This window comes from Chlorocebus sabaeus, chromosome 21 (assembly GCF_047675955.1).
Source record: "Chlorocebus sabaeus isolate Y175 chromosome 21, mChlSab1.0.hap1, whole genome shotgun sequence".
NCBI classification, from domain to species: domain Eukaryota; kingdom Metazoa; phylum Chordata; class Mammalia; order Primates; family Cercopithecidae; genus Chlorocebus; species Chlorocebus sabaeus.
This window is the reverse complement of record NC_132924.1, coordinates 14,573,061-14,591,810: the sequence shown is the minus strand read 5'-3', so window position 1 is coordinate 14,591,810 and position 18,750 is coordinate 14,573,061. Positions and strand designations below refer to the sequence as shown.

General features: G+C 49.1%; 1 protein-coding gene across 19 annotated transcripts in view; it reads right to left on the bottom strand.

Annotated features, from left to right (window-relative positions):
- TNS3 (tensin 3) overlaps positions 1–18,750 on the bottom strand; it is a 331,575-nt gene that overhangs the window by 83,576 nt on the left and 229,249 nt on the right. For all 19 annotated transcript variants that reach the window (XM_073008864.1, XM_073008875.1, XM_073008865.1 and 16 more), the window contains one exon: positions 5,300–6,556. In XM_073008864.1, coding sequence (XP_072864965.1) covers positions 5,300–6,556 — 1,257 coding nt within the window. The remainder of the gene's footprint in view (positions 1–5,299; positions 6,557–18,750) is intronic.

Genomic DNA, 18,750 nt, shown 5'->3' with positions numbered 1-18,750 from the left:
CATCACTATCATCAGGGTCATCACCAACATCAGGATCATCACCATCATCACCATGACCATCATCACCATCAACATCATCACCACCTTCAACATCATCACCATCATCATTGTCATCAGCACCATCACCGAACAATCATCACCATCAACATCATCACCATCATCACCATCATCAGTCATCATCACTATCACCATCATCACCATCACCATCACCACCATCAGCATCACCACCATCAACATCATCTCCATCACCATTGTCATCATCACCATCACCACCACCATCACAGTCATCATCACCATCACCATGATCATCACCATCACCATGATCATCACCATGATCATCACTACCATCAGCAGCAGAACCACCATTATTATCATTGTGCTGGTATGAAAGACTTTCTCAGGAAATACTCAGCCTTCACATATAATTTTCATCTCATAAATAATGCAGGATACCCAGAAGTCCCCTGGAGGTGCACTGGGCAATGCAATTCCCAACTCTCTAACACAAGTGGTGGTTTTTCTCATAATGAGGACATAATCTGCAAATAGTGAAAGACTCTGGTAACTTCAGGATGCTGAGGTCTCTGTGACAAACCTTCATCTACCGTCAGAATTAAGAAAGCTATGTAGCAGTCTGTGTCCAGGGATGGCAGGCCAGTAAGAAGGGGCTCATGTAGACATGGCGCTCTCAGAACTTCCAGTCTACAGTTTCCCCTTGTGAGTGAGACTCAAGATAGTCTCCAGTCAGTCAGGCAATGCCGCACCATCTATGGGGCTGACCCTCACACACACAGATGTGGAAATGATTCCCCTTGCAGGGTAAGTGATGGGACCATTCTGGGCATGTCATGAGCCTTTCGGACATGCCGGGATCCTTCCTATTCACACGTGGAGCTAAGCTGAAAGAGGAGGACTCCAGCTCAGCAGCCCTGGTCTCCTTTGGCTGGCTGAGGAGATGGATATGGGTTGGGGGATCTAAGATGCCTTCAAAGCGCAGGCACTCCAGCAGCATCCCCAACCTTCTGACGATGTCCCAGGGACTCGGAACCAGCTGCTTTGCTACCACACTTGTCCCTGCTAGGATCTAGTGATTTTTGTTTTCTGCTGCTTGCCAAAGTAGCCACTTCCTATTGAGAAATGTCAATACTGAAATTTAAATTTTAAAATCAAAAAGAGTTCCAGTGTTTTCTATACCTGCCAGTGAGGAAAGAAACGATTCCTTCCCTGCTTAGCTGCAGTTCCTGAGAGCTATAGAAGTAAGCAATTTTTTTTTTTTTTTTTTTTTTTTTTTTTAGCCAGAGTGTTTGCTCTGTCACCTAAGCTGGAGTACAGTGGCGCAATCTCAGTTTGCTGAAATCTCTGCCTCCTGGGTTCAAGTGATTCTCCTGCCTCAGCCTCCCAAGTAGCTGGGATTACAGGCATGAACTACCATGCCAGGCTAATTTTTGTAACTTTAGTAGAGACAGGGTTTTGCCATTTGGACCGGGCTGGTCTCGAACTCCTGACCTCAGGTGATCTGCCTCCCTCAGCCCAGTGAGCAATTTTTAAAGGGATTTCTATCAGGTCAGAAAGTCCTGGACTGAGATCCAAAAGCCTGCCATGCAGGCTGTTCAGAGATCACCTCTACACTGTGCAGGCTTTTTACACTAAATGAAGTGCAAGTCTCAAGGCTTGCTGCATCTCCCAGCTTGGTGCTTACCTAGCACAAGAGGCACGTTCTGGAAGAGGAAGCAGAGCTCCCAGGAAAGGCATGGCTCCCTCTGCCCTGTTTCCAATGCTGCAGCTAACCCTTCAGTGTCCATTCATCACTGCTCATGGACAGTTGCTCACGTGTGTCAGGGTTCCTACAAGAAGGTCACTTCCCAATTTTAAAAAGCTCTGGGGAAACTGGTATCCGGTTTTGCTTGTATCTAATCTTCTGACATCTTTTTAGTTCTGATGCTAGAAAAAAATGGACAAATGGTCCAAGATGCCTGTCAAATATGCATAGATTAATAAATACTTTACATTTGTATTGTCAATACCCAAATAGACACTGAATTTTACTGGTCTATTGCTGAGATATGAAAGTCCTTCAACTTCAAAATGGTAACTAAATAACTTTTATAATAAAATGACTTAAAGAGGATCTAAAATCAAAATCAAAATGTGTTACTAGGTTGGGCACAGTGGCTCATGCTTATAATCCCAGCACTTTGGGAGGCCGAGGTGGGCAGATCACGAGGTTGGGAGTTCAAGACCAGCTTGGCCAATATGGTGAAACCCCACGTCTACTAAAAATACAAAAATTAGCCAGGCATGGAGGTGCACGCCTGTAGTCCCAGCTACTCGGGAGGCTGAGGCAGGAGAATCATTTGAACCCGGGAGGCGGAGGTTGCAGTGAGCCGAGATTGTGCCACTGCACTCCAGCCTGGGTGACAGAGCAAGACTCAAAAAAAAAAAAAAATTATTATTATTAAAGTAATGAGTTTGGTTGGGAGCGGTAACTCACGCCTGTAATCCCAGCACCTTGGGAGGCCAACGCGGACATCACAAGGTCAGTAGATCAAGACCATCCTGGCTAACACAGTGAATCCCCGTGTCTACTAAAAATACAAAAAATTAGCCGGGCACGGTAGCGGGTGCCTGTAGTCCCAGCTACCGGGTTGAGGCAGGAGAATGGCATGAACCTGGGAGGCGGAGCTTGCAGAGAGCTGAGATTACATCACTGCACTCCAGCCTGCGTGACAGAGCGAGACTCTGTCTCAAAAAAATAAATAAATAAAAATAAAAATAAATAAGAGTTTACCAAGTAATTTAAAAACAGCCAATCTGAGGGTGGATAATATGATATGGCTTTCTAAAATTCCAGGCCTTATAACTGTTTATTTGCAGCGAGAACGGGGAATCACTAAGGATTGAATTCAATCAATTGGAAGACATATTAACCTCGAGACTACTATATGTTAACCTAAGCCATGGAGTCCTCTTCTCCACATACACTCAGATGCCCCCAGCCTCCTCCAAACCTACATGAGATTGTTATCCAGAAGAAAAGACTTCCAATTTTAATGTTTCCAAGTAACTTCTTTCAAGAAGGTTTGGCGAAATAAGTCAGGTGTGATACTGCAGATAGTTTTGTTCCCATTGGAGCCTTTTTTGTGAACTCAGAATTTCCCAAATATATTTGTTTAATGCATCAACCTGGACCTATTGTTCAGGAACTGCTACCCTGCTGTGGTGTTGTGGTTGCTATACAGCTGTATTGTAAAGTCCAATAATCTACTCATGGGGGACTCTCCCAGCTCAGGACATACAAAGACAGAGTTACTCAGGCAGGCTGGAATGACAGCTGTTTGCTCAGTCACACCCCTAGTAAGTGAGAGGTGGATGTGGACGAGCCTTTCTTCACACCTTCCCTGGGCCAGGCACTGGGACAGGGTTTCCTTCTCACAGATGGAGTGAAGAGAAATTCACAGAGACACTGTCCTTTACACACGTGCGTCACTCAGGCAGCCCACAGCACACTCAGACCTGAAGCCAGGACCAACATCTGCAGAGCGTGTGCTCCTTCCCCCAGGCCACCCCAGACCTGAGTTGGGACTGCAGTCCTCACCTGTGTGACTCCAAAGAGGCTGGAGACACTGAGTCCACACCACAGGGCACAGACATTTGCTCTACTACGCCGGTCCCATGTGAACCTGGGTGGGCCATGTAACCTACTGACATCTCCGTCAACACGACTATAAGGCAGGGACTGGTGCCTGCAGCCAGGGTGCTTAGGATGATGACATGGGCCAGCATACCTAAACCAAGAACCACACGGGCATAAATGGTAGCATCTCTCATCAGTGTTACCAGCACATGGTGGGAATCACATGCACAGTGTCACATAGCCATATTCTCCCTCGTCCTTTACCTCTCTGGTCTTCACTTTTAGAGGCAAGTCCCTCTAAGGAGCCAGCGGCCCCCATTTGCCAACACACCCCAACGTGCCAATGTGGGAGGCCCTGGCACCATATGGATGCCACATTCTCTGGTCCAAAGTTATCCTTGGGTCCTGGTCCCTGCATATCACTGCCAGGGCTTCCAGAACACAGCTCTGTCTCTCCACCTCCTGTAGCCTCCCAGCAGCCCCCAGGCATAGCCGCTACAGCCTGGCTGCCCTCCCCTGGCGTGCACCTCTGTGCAGGAGCTTCCAGACCACATGATCTCACCCACACAGTCCCCTACTGAGACAACCCTGCTCCGTTTCAGTGCCCTTCTCTGCCTGCTGAGTGTCTTCCCTGGCCGACATGACCACCTCCAGCTCTCTGGTCCCCTCGGCTTTCATGACTTCCCAACAGAAAGAACACTGTATAGTAATCTGGTCCCAACATGCAACTTGCCCCATTACATCGATGCAGCTTGAAGACAGTGCTGCTGTAACCCAGGCCGAGGTCACTGCCTGTCCACCACTCCCAGCCCTGGTTCTTCCCAGGCCTCAAAGCTAGGCAGAAAGGCCCTGTGCTGGTTTCTAAACCACCAGTCTCAGGGGAAAAGGACACATGCAGTCTTGGCCTCCCTGCAGTTAGCATGACCTCCACCTGGTTTTGGGACATCCCCAGGAGGCCCCTGCACCTGGCCCCATGGCTCTGGGTCCCACCACAGCTCTCAGTCCCCTCACCCATAAGCCTGCTCCCCCAAGCCCCTCCCATCACTAAGCTGCTCTCCGTGGTAGAACCCCTTGTGGACCCCAAGCCTCCACCCAGGCACTGCCTTCCATAACCAGTCCCCCGACGCCACCATGGCCAACTCTGACACGTGTATTTGTAATCAGAACATTTTATACCACCACTGCTTAATCACTTCCTTGTGACAAAGCTGTCTGAGGGCTCAGCAGTCCTCTTCATCGCCAACCTTCAGCCCCACTGAAGTAGCTGGCATTTTTCCACAAAGCCCTGATCTATACCACAAGGACAGAAGTAAGTATGCTTCCTTCATAAACCCACTAACATTCCTGAAGGGAGAACGGTTTCACTGTTAAGCCCATTCTGCAATGAAGGCATGATCGGCCCTTTCCAGCGGAGTGCATGCCGTCCCTGCCCCTGCACTGATGTTAACAGCAGGTCTTCTGCCTGGTTCTCCCACCCTCCAAATCTCCCACCAAGGGACCACACCAGCATGACAGCATTTGGATCCTAGGCCAAAATTCACAAGAGTTGAAACTGCAAGAGAAATGTCCCTCCCTCGTGGGTTTTGCCAAAAGCAAACCTACTAGGCTGATTTCTCATTACACATTAGCCTCCCGTGGAGCACCTCCCGTGGAGCCCCAGCTCACCTTGCCGCCCAGGGGCTCTGTTGGGGCCCTCTCCTGTGTCAGGCAGTCTGCTGCTTGCCCGAAGCCCGCCTCCCACGCTGTCCGGAGACACAGAGCCATTGGCCTGGCTACCGAGGGCGTTCATGTGGGTAGGGATGGGTTCGAAGGTGGGATCCAGCTCCAGGATCAGCCTGTTGAGCTGTTCGATGGACTGGTCGATGTCCAGGGTGGGCGAGCCCGGGGAGGGGCCTGTGCTCAGCTCTGGGCCAGCTCCATTCATAACCTGGTCACCTGGAAACCTGGGTTTGAACGCTTTGCTGGGAGAGGGCTGCTGTGTGTCAGATGGGTGTGGCCCACTGCCTACACCCCTCTGGACAGCCACCCTACTGCTGGTCCCTCGGGTGGGGGTGAGTGGGACTCTGGGCTGGGCCTGGACGAGGCCGGGATTGTCTGCAGGGCCGCGGCTCACCAGCCGGGCTTCCCCATCGGGGGCGAAGCTATACTGGTGAGCTACAACCATCTGCTGCTGGCGCACCCAGGTCTGTGTGGAGTAGCTGCTCTGCCCGTAGGCCTGCATCTGAGAGGACACTGAGGGCTTTCTCAGCAGGGGCTGGGGCTGCTTGGGTTCTCGACTTCCGAAAGTCCGCTCCCGCTCATAGGGGCCGTCCATGCCAAGGCCCAGGGCCGGAACAAGGGTGCCCTGTGGATCTTCACCAACGTTGTTGCCAAAACCGTCAGATAGGAGTGAGTTCTGGCTGCTCTTGTGGCAGGTGAAGGGACCCAGGTGGGCCGACTGCGGCCCTTCCGAGGAGGACAGTGTCCCAAGGCTGTCTACACTGTGCAGGTCGTGGTGGGGCATCTCGTCATCCAGAATGTCCGTCTCCCGGTCCTTCAGAGCAGCATCTCCATTCACATGAACCTGGGCCGGCACCACGTGGCGAGTCCCACTGTACTTGCTTCGAGCATCAGTCATTTCCTTGAGGGAGCTTCCAGGATCCTCCAGGCCAAAGCCACTGAGCAGCTGGTCCAACTCGGCCTTCTCCTGGGCGCTCAGGCCCCTCCTGGTTCCTGGAGCCAGGCGCTCTTCCGTCTTATCAGTCCTGGCAGAGGCTGTAGAGTGGCCGGAGTCACTGCTGACAGACAAGGTGTGGTCACTGTGGTCTGGGCTGTTGGTGGTCGGGACGGCTTGGGGGCCACCTGGGATGCCAGGATCTGAGGAGCTTTTCTTCCTCACCTTCGCGTAAAGGCTGCCATCGACAGGGCCCTGCGTGTGTAGCACTGCGGGGGAGAAAACCAGAGAGAGGCTTTCAGTCCGGGATGAAAGCAAGTCTCACACCCTCAGAATGAGTGTGTGCATTTGTCTAAACAAATAAATGGATTCAAAATATGATTTACAATAAACAGGGACAAAGATCTCTCTAAGATCACAAAGTTCTATACATACTCTGGAGGATGGCAATGAAAAGGCATTCAAATAAACATCTTCAGGTGCTTGAATCATTTCTACCTTTCCATGCAGAACAAATTGTCATTCTGAACTCTGGGATTCTTCACCTTTTGAATCATCTTGCCTTTGGGGCTCATTGTTAATTTCATCATGACTGTGAACGCTGAGGCCAACTCGGCTCATAAATCCCCAAGAATGGACTGTTCATCTTAGACAAAGAAGAGCTTCCATTCACAGACCCGTCTAACATTTGTTGAGCATCAGCTAGGTGCTGGGTAGCAAATTCCTATTAAATTGAATGTCTTGGTGAAACCCGTCTCTACTAAAAATACAAAAATTAGCCAGGTGTGGTGGTGCATGCCTGTAGTCTCAGCTAGTCAGGAGGCTGAGGCAGGAGAATTGCTTGAACCTGCGAGGCAGAGGATGTAGTGAGCAGTGATCGTGCTAGACTCTGTCTCAAAAAAAAAAAAAAGGACAAAAAACTGAATGTCTGCTCAAATGTCAGTATGAAATTCAATGAAAAGAGAAAGTACAGGAATTGGTTTGGGTCTTCCTGCTTGGCACAGCAACTTTGGGCCAAGTAGGTGCCTGGTGAATGTCTCAGGATCACAGACACTTGAGGCTGATCTTCATGCGCTGATTTCCATACATGGAATGTCAAGAAAATAAAACTTTGAACTAAAGTGTGGGCAGGAAGGGCTGAAGCATCGGCTGCTATTATTAATCATGGCCATGACTCTGGCATTCTGGGACTCCCGAGCCTCAATGTGCTGACTGGCCAATTGCCGCGACCACACACAGCAGGTCCTTGCCAAGAGCCTCCTAAAATAAGCTGGAGTTTGTAGTCAGCACATGCCGCACCCCATGGGCCTCCCCCACCTTCTACTTTCTCAACTGTGAAATTGCAAGCATTCCACAGCCAGGGAGCTGCTCGTGGTGGGAAGCCCACGCTGCGTGGGCACCTGGAATTTGAGAGACGTGAGCCACTACCTAACAGCAGTCACCAAGCCTGGCCCAGGAGCCCTCTGGAGGGACCTGCCCTAAGCATGTGCCTCACAGCCCCGGGCTCCAGGCTGATGCACCACCATGGTCAGCAGCTGCTGGCTTTTTTGAAAACACTGGGACAACGTGTTAGGACAGAGTCCCGAGAGGTACTGGGGTGTGGTGCTGAAAACACGCCCACGTAAGGCTTTCTTCTTGTTTCAACCGTGCCCAAGGGAAAGCATGCAGAGAAGCAGGGAGTGGGGAGAGTGGACACAGGGGTATGGGCCCATCTGCAGTGGCCGTGACTCCCATCCTAAAGTCAAGCCTAGGGAAGGGAGGGTCTGGGAGTAGAAATGCTACCCAAAATGCTGAAAATAAACCAAGTCTTCAAGGCAGGGAAAGTGATGACAGGACATATGCCATGGGATTCATTCAAGGTAACAGCCTCAGTAACAGCTGCTGTTTTCTGAGTACCTTTTATTGACAGGACAGGAGCATCGTGCATTTTCTCTAATTTTCACAGTATGACCTATTTTCTTGTTTATCTATAAGCAACCGAAGATCAAAGAGAATAAATAATTTGCCCAAGGTCAGGCAGCTGCTAGGAGGTGGAGGTGGCCCTAGAACCCAGGTGCACTGGCCCTGACGCCTGTGTGCTCCTGCTGGCCCACTGCCCACCTGCTCAGAGAGCACCAGGAGGGCACACACCTGGAGGCTCTGTCAGTGGCCCTGCCCACAAAGAGGCGGCACTCAACTCACATTGCTCTGACCAGGGATCACCGAGTGACCAGGCAAAGACTAAAACACCTACTTCACTCAGCTCTGTGCTAATTAAACAAAGGAGACACCTGGAAAGACTGGCCTAAATTACAAGGCACGTGCAAATATCACCTCTACAATTTCAAAAATGGAAAATGCAATCCATTTGTTAATGCAATCACTAAGAGATTGTGAAGTAGAGTGGTCCCTTGAAGAAGCTCTGGCATCAGATGGACACTGGTTCAAATCCCAGCTCTATCCTGAGTCCAGCCTTAGGGTTCTACCAACTGGTGCATTCACCTTGACCTTCAGCTTCCTGGCTATAAAGTGAGGGTGTGGGTAGATGGTTCTATGAAAAGGTTGACCTGAGAATTAAACGGCATAGCACAGGGGTGAGTGTCTTTATAGGCTCTGAGTAAACATCAATTTAATTTGGTTTCTGTTTAGATTTCCTGTTACCAGGAAAATTTAACAAATGTAAGACCTGGTAAATCCTTCTTGCTGTTTTCAGAGTGTGAGAAGGAGGTGCTGATAAACAGCTTCTGCTCCGTGAAAATGACAAAGACTACTCCTCCTCCCCAAGATGGAGGGTGCTGTATGGCCATCAACCCAGTCCCTCCCACACCTGGCTGGCAGCCAGGACACACACTGCAGGGCCACTCAGCCCGGGGCATAAGCTTACCCACTACGGTCACAGATTTCACACTGCTAAGTCTATATGACTCCCACACCCTTCTCCCTAAATCTGAGTTAAAATAAATTGGCACAATGACATAAAAAAAAAGCCCAATGACATAAAAAAAAAAAAGCCCAAGAATGAGTTGTAAAACAATTCTTCTAATCTAAATTAAAATGCTGTCAAAAAGGGCTTATTAATCAGTCTGAGGTGGAATCCTTCAGCTACCTCCCTGCCCTGCCTACTAAGAACAGTACGTGATTAGAAGGCTCCGTACCAAATGGTAAGGCAGAGGATAGTCCCTCTCCTGTGGGAGGGTATGAATAATCCTATTTTATTAGTGGTAGAAATCTTAAAATAATAATAGATGCATTAAAAACAACAACATTTCCATTACCATTGACTATACACTCCATCTATGTCAGGCCCATTCTGAGCCCTCCAAGCGGGGTCTCAACAAATCCTGACAGCCCAGGTGGTGTTCAACCACCTTCCTATTAATACATGACAGCACAGCCATGGGACAGAGAGGGTCCAGTCCAGCCCTATCCAGCGTCAAAGACAAGGCTGGACTCCTGCTAAACTTCCTGCTACATACATATGTAGTTTTCTACATCAGAAAATGCCCAATACATGTTAAATGTACAGGAAAAGAATATGAAACATCATCAGGTGAATTCCAAGATAGGACTGGTCAAGCTTCTGAATCACTCTGTAGCAACACAGATCTTTCTAAAGGTGCAGAGCTCTGGGTAGGCCATCCCAGGAGCTCCACAGACAACCCCCTGCACCTACACCCCCGTGGTCTTCAGTGGGGGCAGGAGAGTCAGCCTCAGGGGGAGGGAAGGAGAAGGGGCCTCTAGAACACACTGTTCCTATCCTGTTTTCTTGTAAAGGGCTATCACTTTGCAAAAGGAAGAACTTGAATTTCAGTTGGACAAAGGAGACGGCCGTTTCCCTTTATCCTTAAAGATGGGATCCCCATTCCACCATTTACTCTGTGTGCGTTCCTGGTCATGACATTCAGGCTGTTCAGTTTCCCGGTTTTACATTTATAAAACGGAATGCTTCCTATCTTTCAATGGAATGAAAGTCACAAAGATGCTTTCCATCTTTGGCTCCAAGTAAGAGCACTCATAACTACTATTAAAGGCTCTTCCCATAGTGGACAGGGCCTGGCATCCGCTCTCTGGGCTCATCTCTTCACTGCCTGCCCTGTTCCTAGCAGTCCACTGCAAGCATGCACCTGCCCTGGGGCTTTGGCTCCTGTCCCTCTCTGCATCTCATCTCCCTCACCTCCTCAACAGGTGCTGCCCTGACCACCCTTTCCTCACTGGGTTTTTATCCAGAGTACATACTTGCATTCAGAAGAACTGCACCTTCACACACGGGGACTCAGGCTCATTGAGGGCAGGTGGTTTGCTTTATTTTACTCTCTCTTACATTTCTAGTATTAGAGAACAGCTTCTGACACCAGGTGAGTATTGAGTGAGAGGCTAAAAGTTTGAGCTTTTTCACACATGACAAAATCTGGGGAGCTACTTTGGAAAGCTCAGCTGCCTTAGCAGGCAAAACAAACAAGCAAAGAACCACCACCAACCCAAACCAAACACACACACAGCCCACAAGGATCTGAAGGTAGAAGAGCCGTGCAGCCCTTGGCCACCTGCAGCCCAGGTGTCCCCGCTCTCTGGGCCTTTTCCCAGGCAGCACAGACAGGTCCGCCCATTCGTGAGAGGCGGAAACAGGGCGGCCATCGCTACTGACCTGGCTGGTCTCCAACTGACAATGAACACAACTGGAAAAGTAAATGAAGTCACCCAATTTAAGGGCTCTAAATTCCAAAGAAAACAAAAGTCGTGACCCTAAAGGTTAGCCCATTTGCCCATGAAGCAGGAAGCATGGACCGGACATCCAGGGGACATTTGAACATTATCTGGACACAATGTGCTCGGAACCAGGGGCACAAATATTAATGAGACAGAGCCCTGGCAAACAGCAGATGCAAGCAATGGCACCATGCTAACTGTCATTTCCAGTCTCCTTTATCCTCCTGCCACCTGTGAGGTTGGCGTTTCATTGCTCAAACCCACACAGCTCCAAGTGGCAGGGCTAGGTAAATATCTGTCTTCTGACCTCTGTATCATCTATCTTCTCACCTATGAAACTGTTGCCTCTACACTGGGCACATAGGAAAGAGCCTCACCTAAACACTTTCAGCCACTGTTATGCTTTCTAAGACTCAATGCAAAAGCTGCAGGACAAGAGCAATAAAAAGAGAATCCTGCCTAGAAATGAAACCTAACAGGGGTGTGGAAGCAGGGTCATTGCATGGCTGACTGCCAGTCTTGCCAATGAGAAACTAAACAGGAGCCCACACCCTGTTTTTTGCAGCCCCCAAAGGCGCTGATCCATTATTAAAGGATACCCTCCTTAACTGATGGCAGAATGCTACTGATAATATGGTTCTGGTTTGGAAAAGTGACGTAGAAAGTAATTTTCTGCACCCAGACCAGAGAAATGACATAGCCAACAAAACTCCCATCTGTGGTTCCTGGACATGGGTTGTCGGTGGGGTTCCTGGTGCCCTGACGAACTCCTGGGGGCAGGGAGGGTGAGGAGCCCCTACTAGGTGAGGGAGGCTGCAGGGCTTCAAGTCTCCACTCTGTCTCTGGCACCTGACGTGCTATCAGGGCTGACACTGCTGTGAGGAGGTGGTGGGGTAAGGACGGAATTCTCAAAGGTGGGGTCCTGCCACTCGTCTGCCCCTTCCACCTTTTTATATCCTTAAATAACATATTTTAACATTTTGCTTCCATCTCAAAGGGAGTATGGGGAAGTCTGAATCAACCCTCATTCTGCAAATTTAGAACCTGATCCCAGAGTGGGAGCAAGTAACTTGCAGGGATCCCATAGCTCTTCAGCTGCGGATACAGAAGGAGAACCTTTCCACATCTCAGTCCAGGATAAATCATCCCATTCGGTGTCCCCTTTCCCTTGCGTTGCCACCAGACTCAGCCAACAGCACCAAGGACCTCCCCTCCCAAGGGAGCCTGTCCACTGTCTGGCAACGATTTCCTTGTGGCCAGATCTTAGTTCAAAATCCAACAAACATAAATATGGCCCTGAATGACTTCCGCTGCATGGCATACCAGTGAAGTTTATCGCCTGGAAAAGGACCAGAAGGAAGAAAATACAGAATAGACATTCTTGTCTCCTTGGAGGACCTGCAGCAACAGACTTCCTCACCCACCCTCCCTGCAGGGAATCCTTCTCTTCCCACCCCAACCCTGGTACTGAAACGTGGCTTTCCCACAAGGAGGCAAGAGAGTAAGAGGCACTCAGAAAGTATTTCAAAAGTCACTCAAAAAATGGACAAGACAAAAAAATATAGTGAAAATATCCCTTCCATCCCGGCTGAAAACAGATTAGGCAATGCCCAACTGTGCTCCCCGGCAAGCTAACAATCAGCTGGCCAAAGGGACGGTTGACCTCACATTTCAGCACCCTCCATCATCAATCACTTAGCAACCAAAAATACTCATCACTGATCTGTAATCCACTGGCCCTGCTTCCAACAGAAAGTTGATTTGAAGCAAAAGAAGGACAAATCTGATAGATTTATGAAGCGATGTAGAACCTTTCCTTTTTCTAGGTACTGATGCTAAGAATGCCATATTCTACTTTTTGCGACAGGTGTCCTTAAAAAGTAACTTTTCATTTCAAAAGAACTAGCAGTATCCTCCCTGAAACTTTTTAGTTTCAAAGGAGAAACTAGAAAAATCTTCTCCATGAAAGTTGGTAAGAGTTGACTAAGCATTGCTATGATTGCTAGTCATAAATGGGGACTTAGAAGCAATATTCAGCCCAGTCCTGATGATGTGCTGCAGAATGGACCAGCCCCCTTGGGGAACAGAGAGGAACAAGAGATGGAAAGGGTGGTGGGCACATTTCACGGCATCTGAATAGACAGATCAACAGAGGCAAGGGAAAGACCGAGTGGCGTGTGAGAAGAAAAGCACACACTGATGCTGAAGCGGCCACCCTCAGGTGACCCAGGTAAGGTTGCAGGAATTGGCATCTTCATCACCTGACGAACAAAGAGAATTCTGGAAACACCCTTCTCCTACCACTCAGCTGACCACCTAAAGACAAGGCCACTGTGCAAGCTCCTCCCATGCTCCCAGCACACTGTTAGGCCCCAGGGATCCCACTCAATTCCCAAAGCAATTCTGTGAAGCAGGAAATGGGAAGTTCATTTTACAGATGAGAAATCAGAGGCTGAGGGAGCCTGCACTAACATTAATGATTTTTTTACAAGCCTACTGAATAGAACATCTGAAATTTAAACCAACCTCCCGCCAACTCCAACACCCATTATTTCCATTCCTTATGATAAAATTCTAATCTTAGTCAATCACTTTTATATTTTACAGATATCTAGATCAAGACACACACACATACACACACACACACTCATATACACCTCACTCACTCCTCAGAGACTATCAAGCGATTTGTGCTTTCCTCTCTAACTCCTAAAATGATTCATTATCAGAGACAGACCCCTGTGCTGCCACAGCCGCTGTAGTGATGGTCAGTTTTATGCTCTGTTTCTTCCAGCAAGTGCATTTCTATCCTCACAATTAGTGGATCAGGTGCTGCTCCTAGCATGGACTCTTCAGCTCCCCCACACACCCAAGATACTAGCAGCCCCATTGGGGTCAGGAGCCATGGATATGCCAGAGGTCCCACCTGCGCCTGGACCACCACAGGGAACAGGTAGCTTCTCCAGACCGTCCTGTCCCTAGATCGCCCTCAAATGACTCACTTGGGACCGCCCAGCTGAATCAATTCACCATATCCAAACAATCCCAATAAGTGGAGATTTATTGGAATTGTGTCTGCAGCTGCAAGTGCCCATGGTGAGGCTCTGACAAGCACAGCCCAGGGAAAATACTGAAGACAGAGAGGCTTTGGTTTCAAGAACGAGCACTCGTCTGCAGGCGGTCCCCTGGAGGGGTCTCAAGGAATATGTACAACTCCACGTAGGTGACATTCTTGGGTGGAGACATTGTGTTTGGACACAAACGGGTGTGGTCGGGGCCAGGAGAAGAGTGGAGGCTGCAAAGGGTGCAAGGGATGGTTTAGGCAATAGAAATATCTGTGTCTTGATAGTGGTGGGAGTGTCATGGCATAATGTTTGTCAAACTCAGACTACTGTATACTAAATAGAGCACATTTTACTGCATGTAAATTGCACCTCGTTTAAAACAACCATTGTGAGATCAAGACAGAAATGAGACTCACAGCACACTAGGCCCCAACCTGAGGTGACTTCTCTTGATGTCCTCCCTTCCTCCTCTCTTCCTCTTCTTCCCCCTCCTCCCTTTCCTCCTCTTCCCCCTCCTCCCCTTCCGCCTTCTCCCTCTCCCCCTTGCCCTCCTCTCCCTCTTCAAAGGCCTTCCCTCCTCCTCCTAAATTCCATGAGACAAAGGAAACCCTCTCTCTTTGGGATAGCGATCATTGTCCCTTTGCGTCTCACTGTCACATAAAGCATCTTTTGACATTTCCAATGGAATGATTCACGTGCACACCTTCCCTCCCCTTCTAGACGTTCTGGCATAATCCAGGCTTGAGTCCCGGCTTGATCATAGCTGTGTGACTTCAGATGAATGAATCACTCAGCCTCTCTGTGCCTCACTTTCCTTGTCTGTAGAGAAGCAACCTGGAGAAGGGTGTGTTTGCTGGTATCAGCTCCCAGGACCACTGGGGTGCAACACGAAAGGCACGGAACACAGCAGGCACTGGGCAAACCCTTCTTTCTATGCTTTCCCCCTCCCTGGTCAAGTGAAGAATTCCCGGAACTCACATGTGATTCACGTGCGGACCCTCTGGGTGCAGAGCTGAGGGACAGAGGAGTGCTCCATGAACATCTAATCAGTGAGTACACAGAAAGCAGGTCCACTGACCTCCCGCCTCGAGAATTACCCTGAAGAATTGTTCTCTGATATAAAGCTATGATAAGAGATGGGTTTTAAAAAACGTATTCAAAAGTTCTGTAAGCCATTTTTTGATATGACTCAAATTGTCCCAGGCACCAATTTTGCGAACCATCTACCCAGTGCGACTCTATGGCCAAGCTGCCTGGCTCAGGCTCTTACCAACTGTAAAACTGTTTTCCCATCCCATACTTTTTTTGTTTCCTCAGTGACTGACAGCAATGATGGCAAAAGCAGCAGTAATAAGCTAACTGGGCAACTACTGTCTTCCAAGAACTTCACCTATTGCCTCATTTGAGGCTCAAAGCAAACCCAGAAGGGGCATGGGTTCTCCTCTGTTGAACCTATGAGGTTAGGGGGCTGCAAGGGACCAGAGCATGTCCAGGTTTCACAGGGGGACGGGTAAGGGTGATCTGGCAGATCGTGTCATGCACGTCCATGGTTCCCATCACTGCATCACATGACCTCCCCTCACAGAGAGAGAACATTTCTCCTGGATTTGCTAAATCAACTGACACATGAGCGATGGGCACCGGCGCTGGACTTGTGAGTTTTCCAGCAGACCATTCAGTTGATGGGTCTGAGGCTGCACAATGTGGAACAGCCAGCGGGGGTTTCAGTGCTGGTGAGGACAGGTGCTGACGGACTGCCTGGATTTCAGGCTCCGGAGCATGGAAGAGTCTATTACCAAGCTAGGACGGCTGAAAACTAGGCTGTGGCCCAGAGCATAAGGCAGTGTTGAATGGGGTTAGCAATGAGGCAAGGAGCATTCTCACATCTGAAGCCAGGAGGGGAGGTACAGGTAGCCCTGGCGATGTCCCAAGGGTACCTGCTCCCTGGAGGCCTGGTAGGGGCTGCAGGCACAGAAAGACCTTCCCAGTCAGGAAGCGATGTCTGAGCCAAGAGGTTCCTTCTCAAGGGGTGTTGTGTTATCTTATCCAGAGCATATGCAGAAATCACTCTTGTTTTTTCCGTGTGGACATTTATAATTAGAGTATGTATAACCTCTCACTAAAACAAGGTTTGCTTTAATTTTATTACAATAGAATTCTGACTCTTTGCTAATTAATGATTTTTGGAGTTTGTATTAAATCATTTTCTACTCCAGAGAAAAATCAAGAGCTAAGAAATGAGGACTACACTTCAGTCTTTGAGAACATTGCTTTTAATCTACTAAATCAGAGACTCTATGACTTTGATATATTTCCTCTTTCTTTTTTTTTTTTTTTTTTTTTTTTTTTTTACAAAAAATAAAAGATGGTAATAAACTCTACTCTGCAGGGACAACTCTTTCTCCCCTTAGGCGGAATAACTCCATTCTAAGGCATTGTTCCGTTGGTACGTCAGTCTCACCTTGAGAGTGAACTCCTTCCCAAGCCCCCAGACCTAAATCACTGTCTGAGCTGCCAGGAGGGGAGGCGCCCAGCAAGACAGAGGCTGCAGCGCAGCACCAGGACACCTTACTGAGACTGCCCAAGGGCGCTGGAAAATCCCTCCCTCTGGAGTAAAGCTGAGCTCCTTGCTCAGGTTTTCTAAAAACGAGGCCGACTATAAATTCTTAAAGAAATATAGAGCAAAAAAAAATTAACAAAAGCCAGAACCAGAGCAGAGCCTTCCACACAGAAACGCCTGCCCAGCCACAAACCGCCTCTCCGGGAGGGGAAGGCGTCCCACTGCAGAGCAGGAGCGACTCGGGAGTTGGGCCAGATTCCAAGGGCTCCCGTGGTCTCCTGGGTGAGGCTCTGGAATGTGGCGATAAAGGAGCGCTATGCTCCGAGTGGGGCTGTGGCAGGCGAGTCCCGGACGCTGCCAAGGTGCCCCCACAGCCGCACTGACAGCAGGGCAGGCCAGGGCAGCTCCCCGGGCAGACCTCTCACACCAGCACGCTGGTGCAGGCTCAGCATTCAGCAGGCGCCTATCTCAGGCCTCTGACCGGGCAGCCCAGTTCCCTTTTGGGCACTCCTAACTGTGAAAACACTAGGGCCCAAGCCCAGAGGAAAAGAGGAGGTCCTGTCGGCCTTATCTGAGGTCACCCAAGCCGGCTGGCCACGGAGGCGGCCAGAGAGCTTACAAACGCCATGTCAGACCATCACTGAACTCCTCCCCAAAAAGAAGTTGGTAAGTTAAGACTCTTCCAGCTTGCAAACCAATAAAGGCATTCCTGGACAAGTCCTGAGCGACATTCCTTCTTGCCCGGTTAAAGCATCCGTTCTGCTGACTATTCCACTCCATAACGCCCTTTCCTCCTGGCTAGCACCAGCTCTTTCCCTCTAGAAGTCTTGGCGAGTTGGTAAATCTCAGCAGGCACACAGCTCAGTTTCACGTCTTTGTAGCATTACAGAAGCCACACACATGCACACACACACGCAACGCACAGGAACAGACGCATGCACACATATGTGCGCACACACAAATGCTCCCTGCTTACCTTCCTTCAAAACAGCCCAGCGGCTCTCTCAGTCTGCACTTCTGAGCCCAGTTTTCCTTGACACAGGCCTTCACAGCAGGACAGTGGCACGCCAGGGGAGGGCAGAGGCATGCCACGTCCCTCCCAGGCACCTGGCCTCCCACTAGTGTAGAAGGTAAAAGATTTCCTTGGCTATGCAGGGACTTTGATTCCGCCAAAAAGGCCAGGGCAATGTAAACACGAGGGTGGGGTTTGGTGCACTCAGGTTGAGTGAAATTTGAACTCCGGAGGCTGAGGAGGTGGAGAAAGGAGCTCCTCCTGGGAGTCCCTCACCAGGCTTCTGCGTTCACTCCTGAGCGTTCTGAACTGACGTCCAGGAGCCAGCACCAACCCACGTGGCTTACAAAGCACAGTTTCAGCCTCCTTTTGCTTTCTTCAAAGTAACCAGGTGGAAAATCTTTGCCACACATGCTCCATCTCCTGGGAGTTGTCTCTCTGTCTTTTGTGCAGGATGTGGCTAAGAGTACAGCGTGAGTGTTCATTGCACACAGCATATTTTGTGTGATTAGCCCAGAGCTCTATGTTCTGTGTTCAGTGTAGCAGATCCTTTTCATCTCAGGCCTCATTACATTCAACATAGGTGGGCTTCAGCCAGTGGCTTACTCTTTGCTTTGGCTCAACATGGGCCACAATATCAACCACACACTTTTTTTACTCTTCAAATGAACAGAGTATGACACAGCAAACAAGCAAAAGCCCATTCTGATGCCTTCAGGTTCCCAAAGCACAATGGAAACCCTTTTAAAAATCACCAGTCAGCCATCCGGGGGAGACAGGACATACCTGGGCTGAAAGCGCAGGCAGAGGGTAACAAGTCTTCAATAAATCACCCGAGATGGCCACATTGGCATATGTCACTTACAGGAGGTTAAGACAAAACTCAGCGCACCCTTGAAAGAAAAAATCTCTTTTAGGATGAGACATAATGCACTTATTGTGCAAGAAGTTCTATTAAATTTGGTATTCTTTAAAGGGTATTGGCTAACCCACCTTCCTATCAAGAGTACCGAAATTATTGTTACAATTCTGCAAATGACATGATCGCTGCAATAAAGACAGTGACTAACTTATCACAAAATAGTTTGCTTTAAAGAATATACATCAAAAGAAAAGAGATTAGGAGCAGTGAATATAATG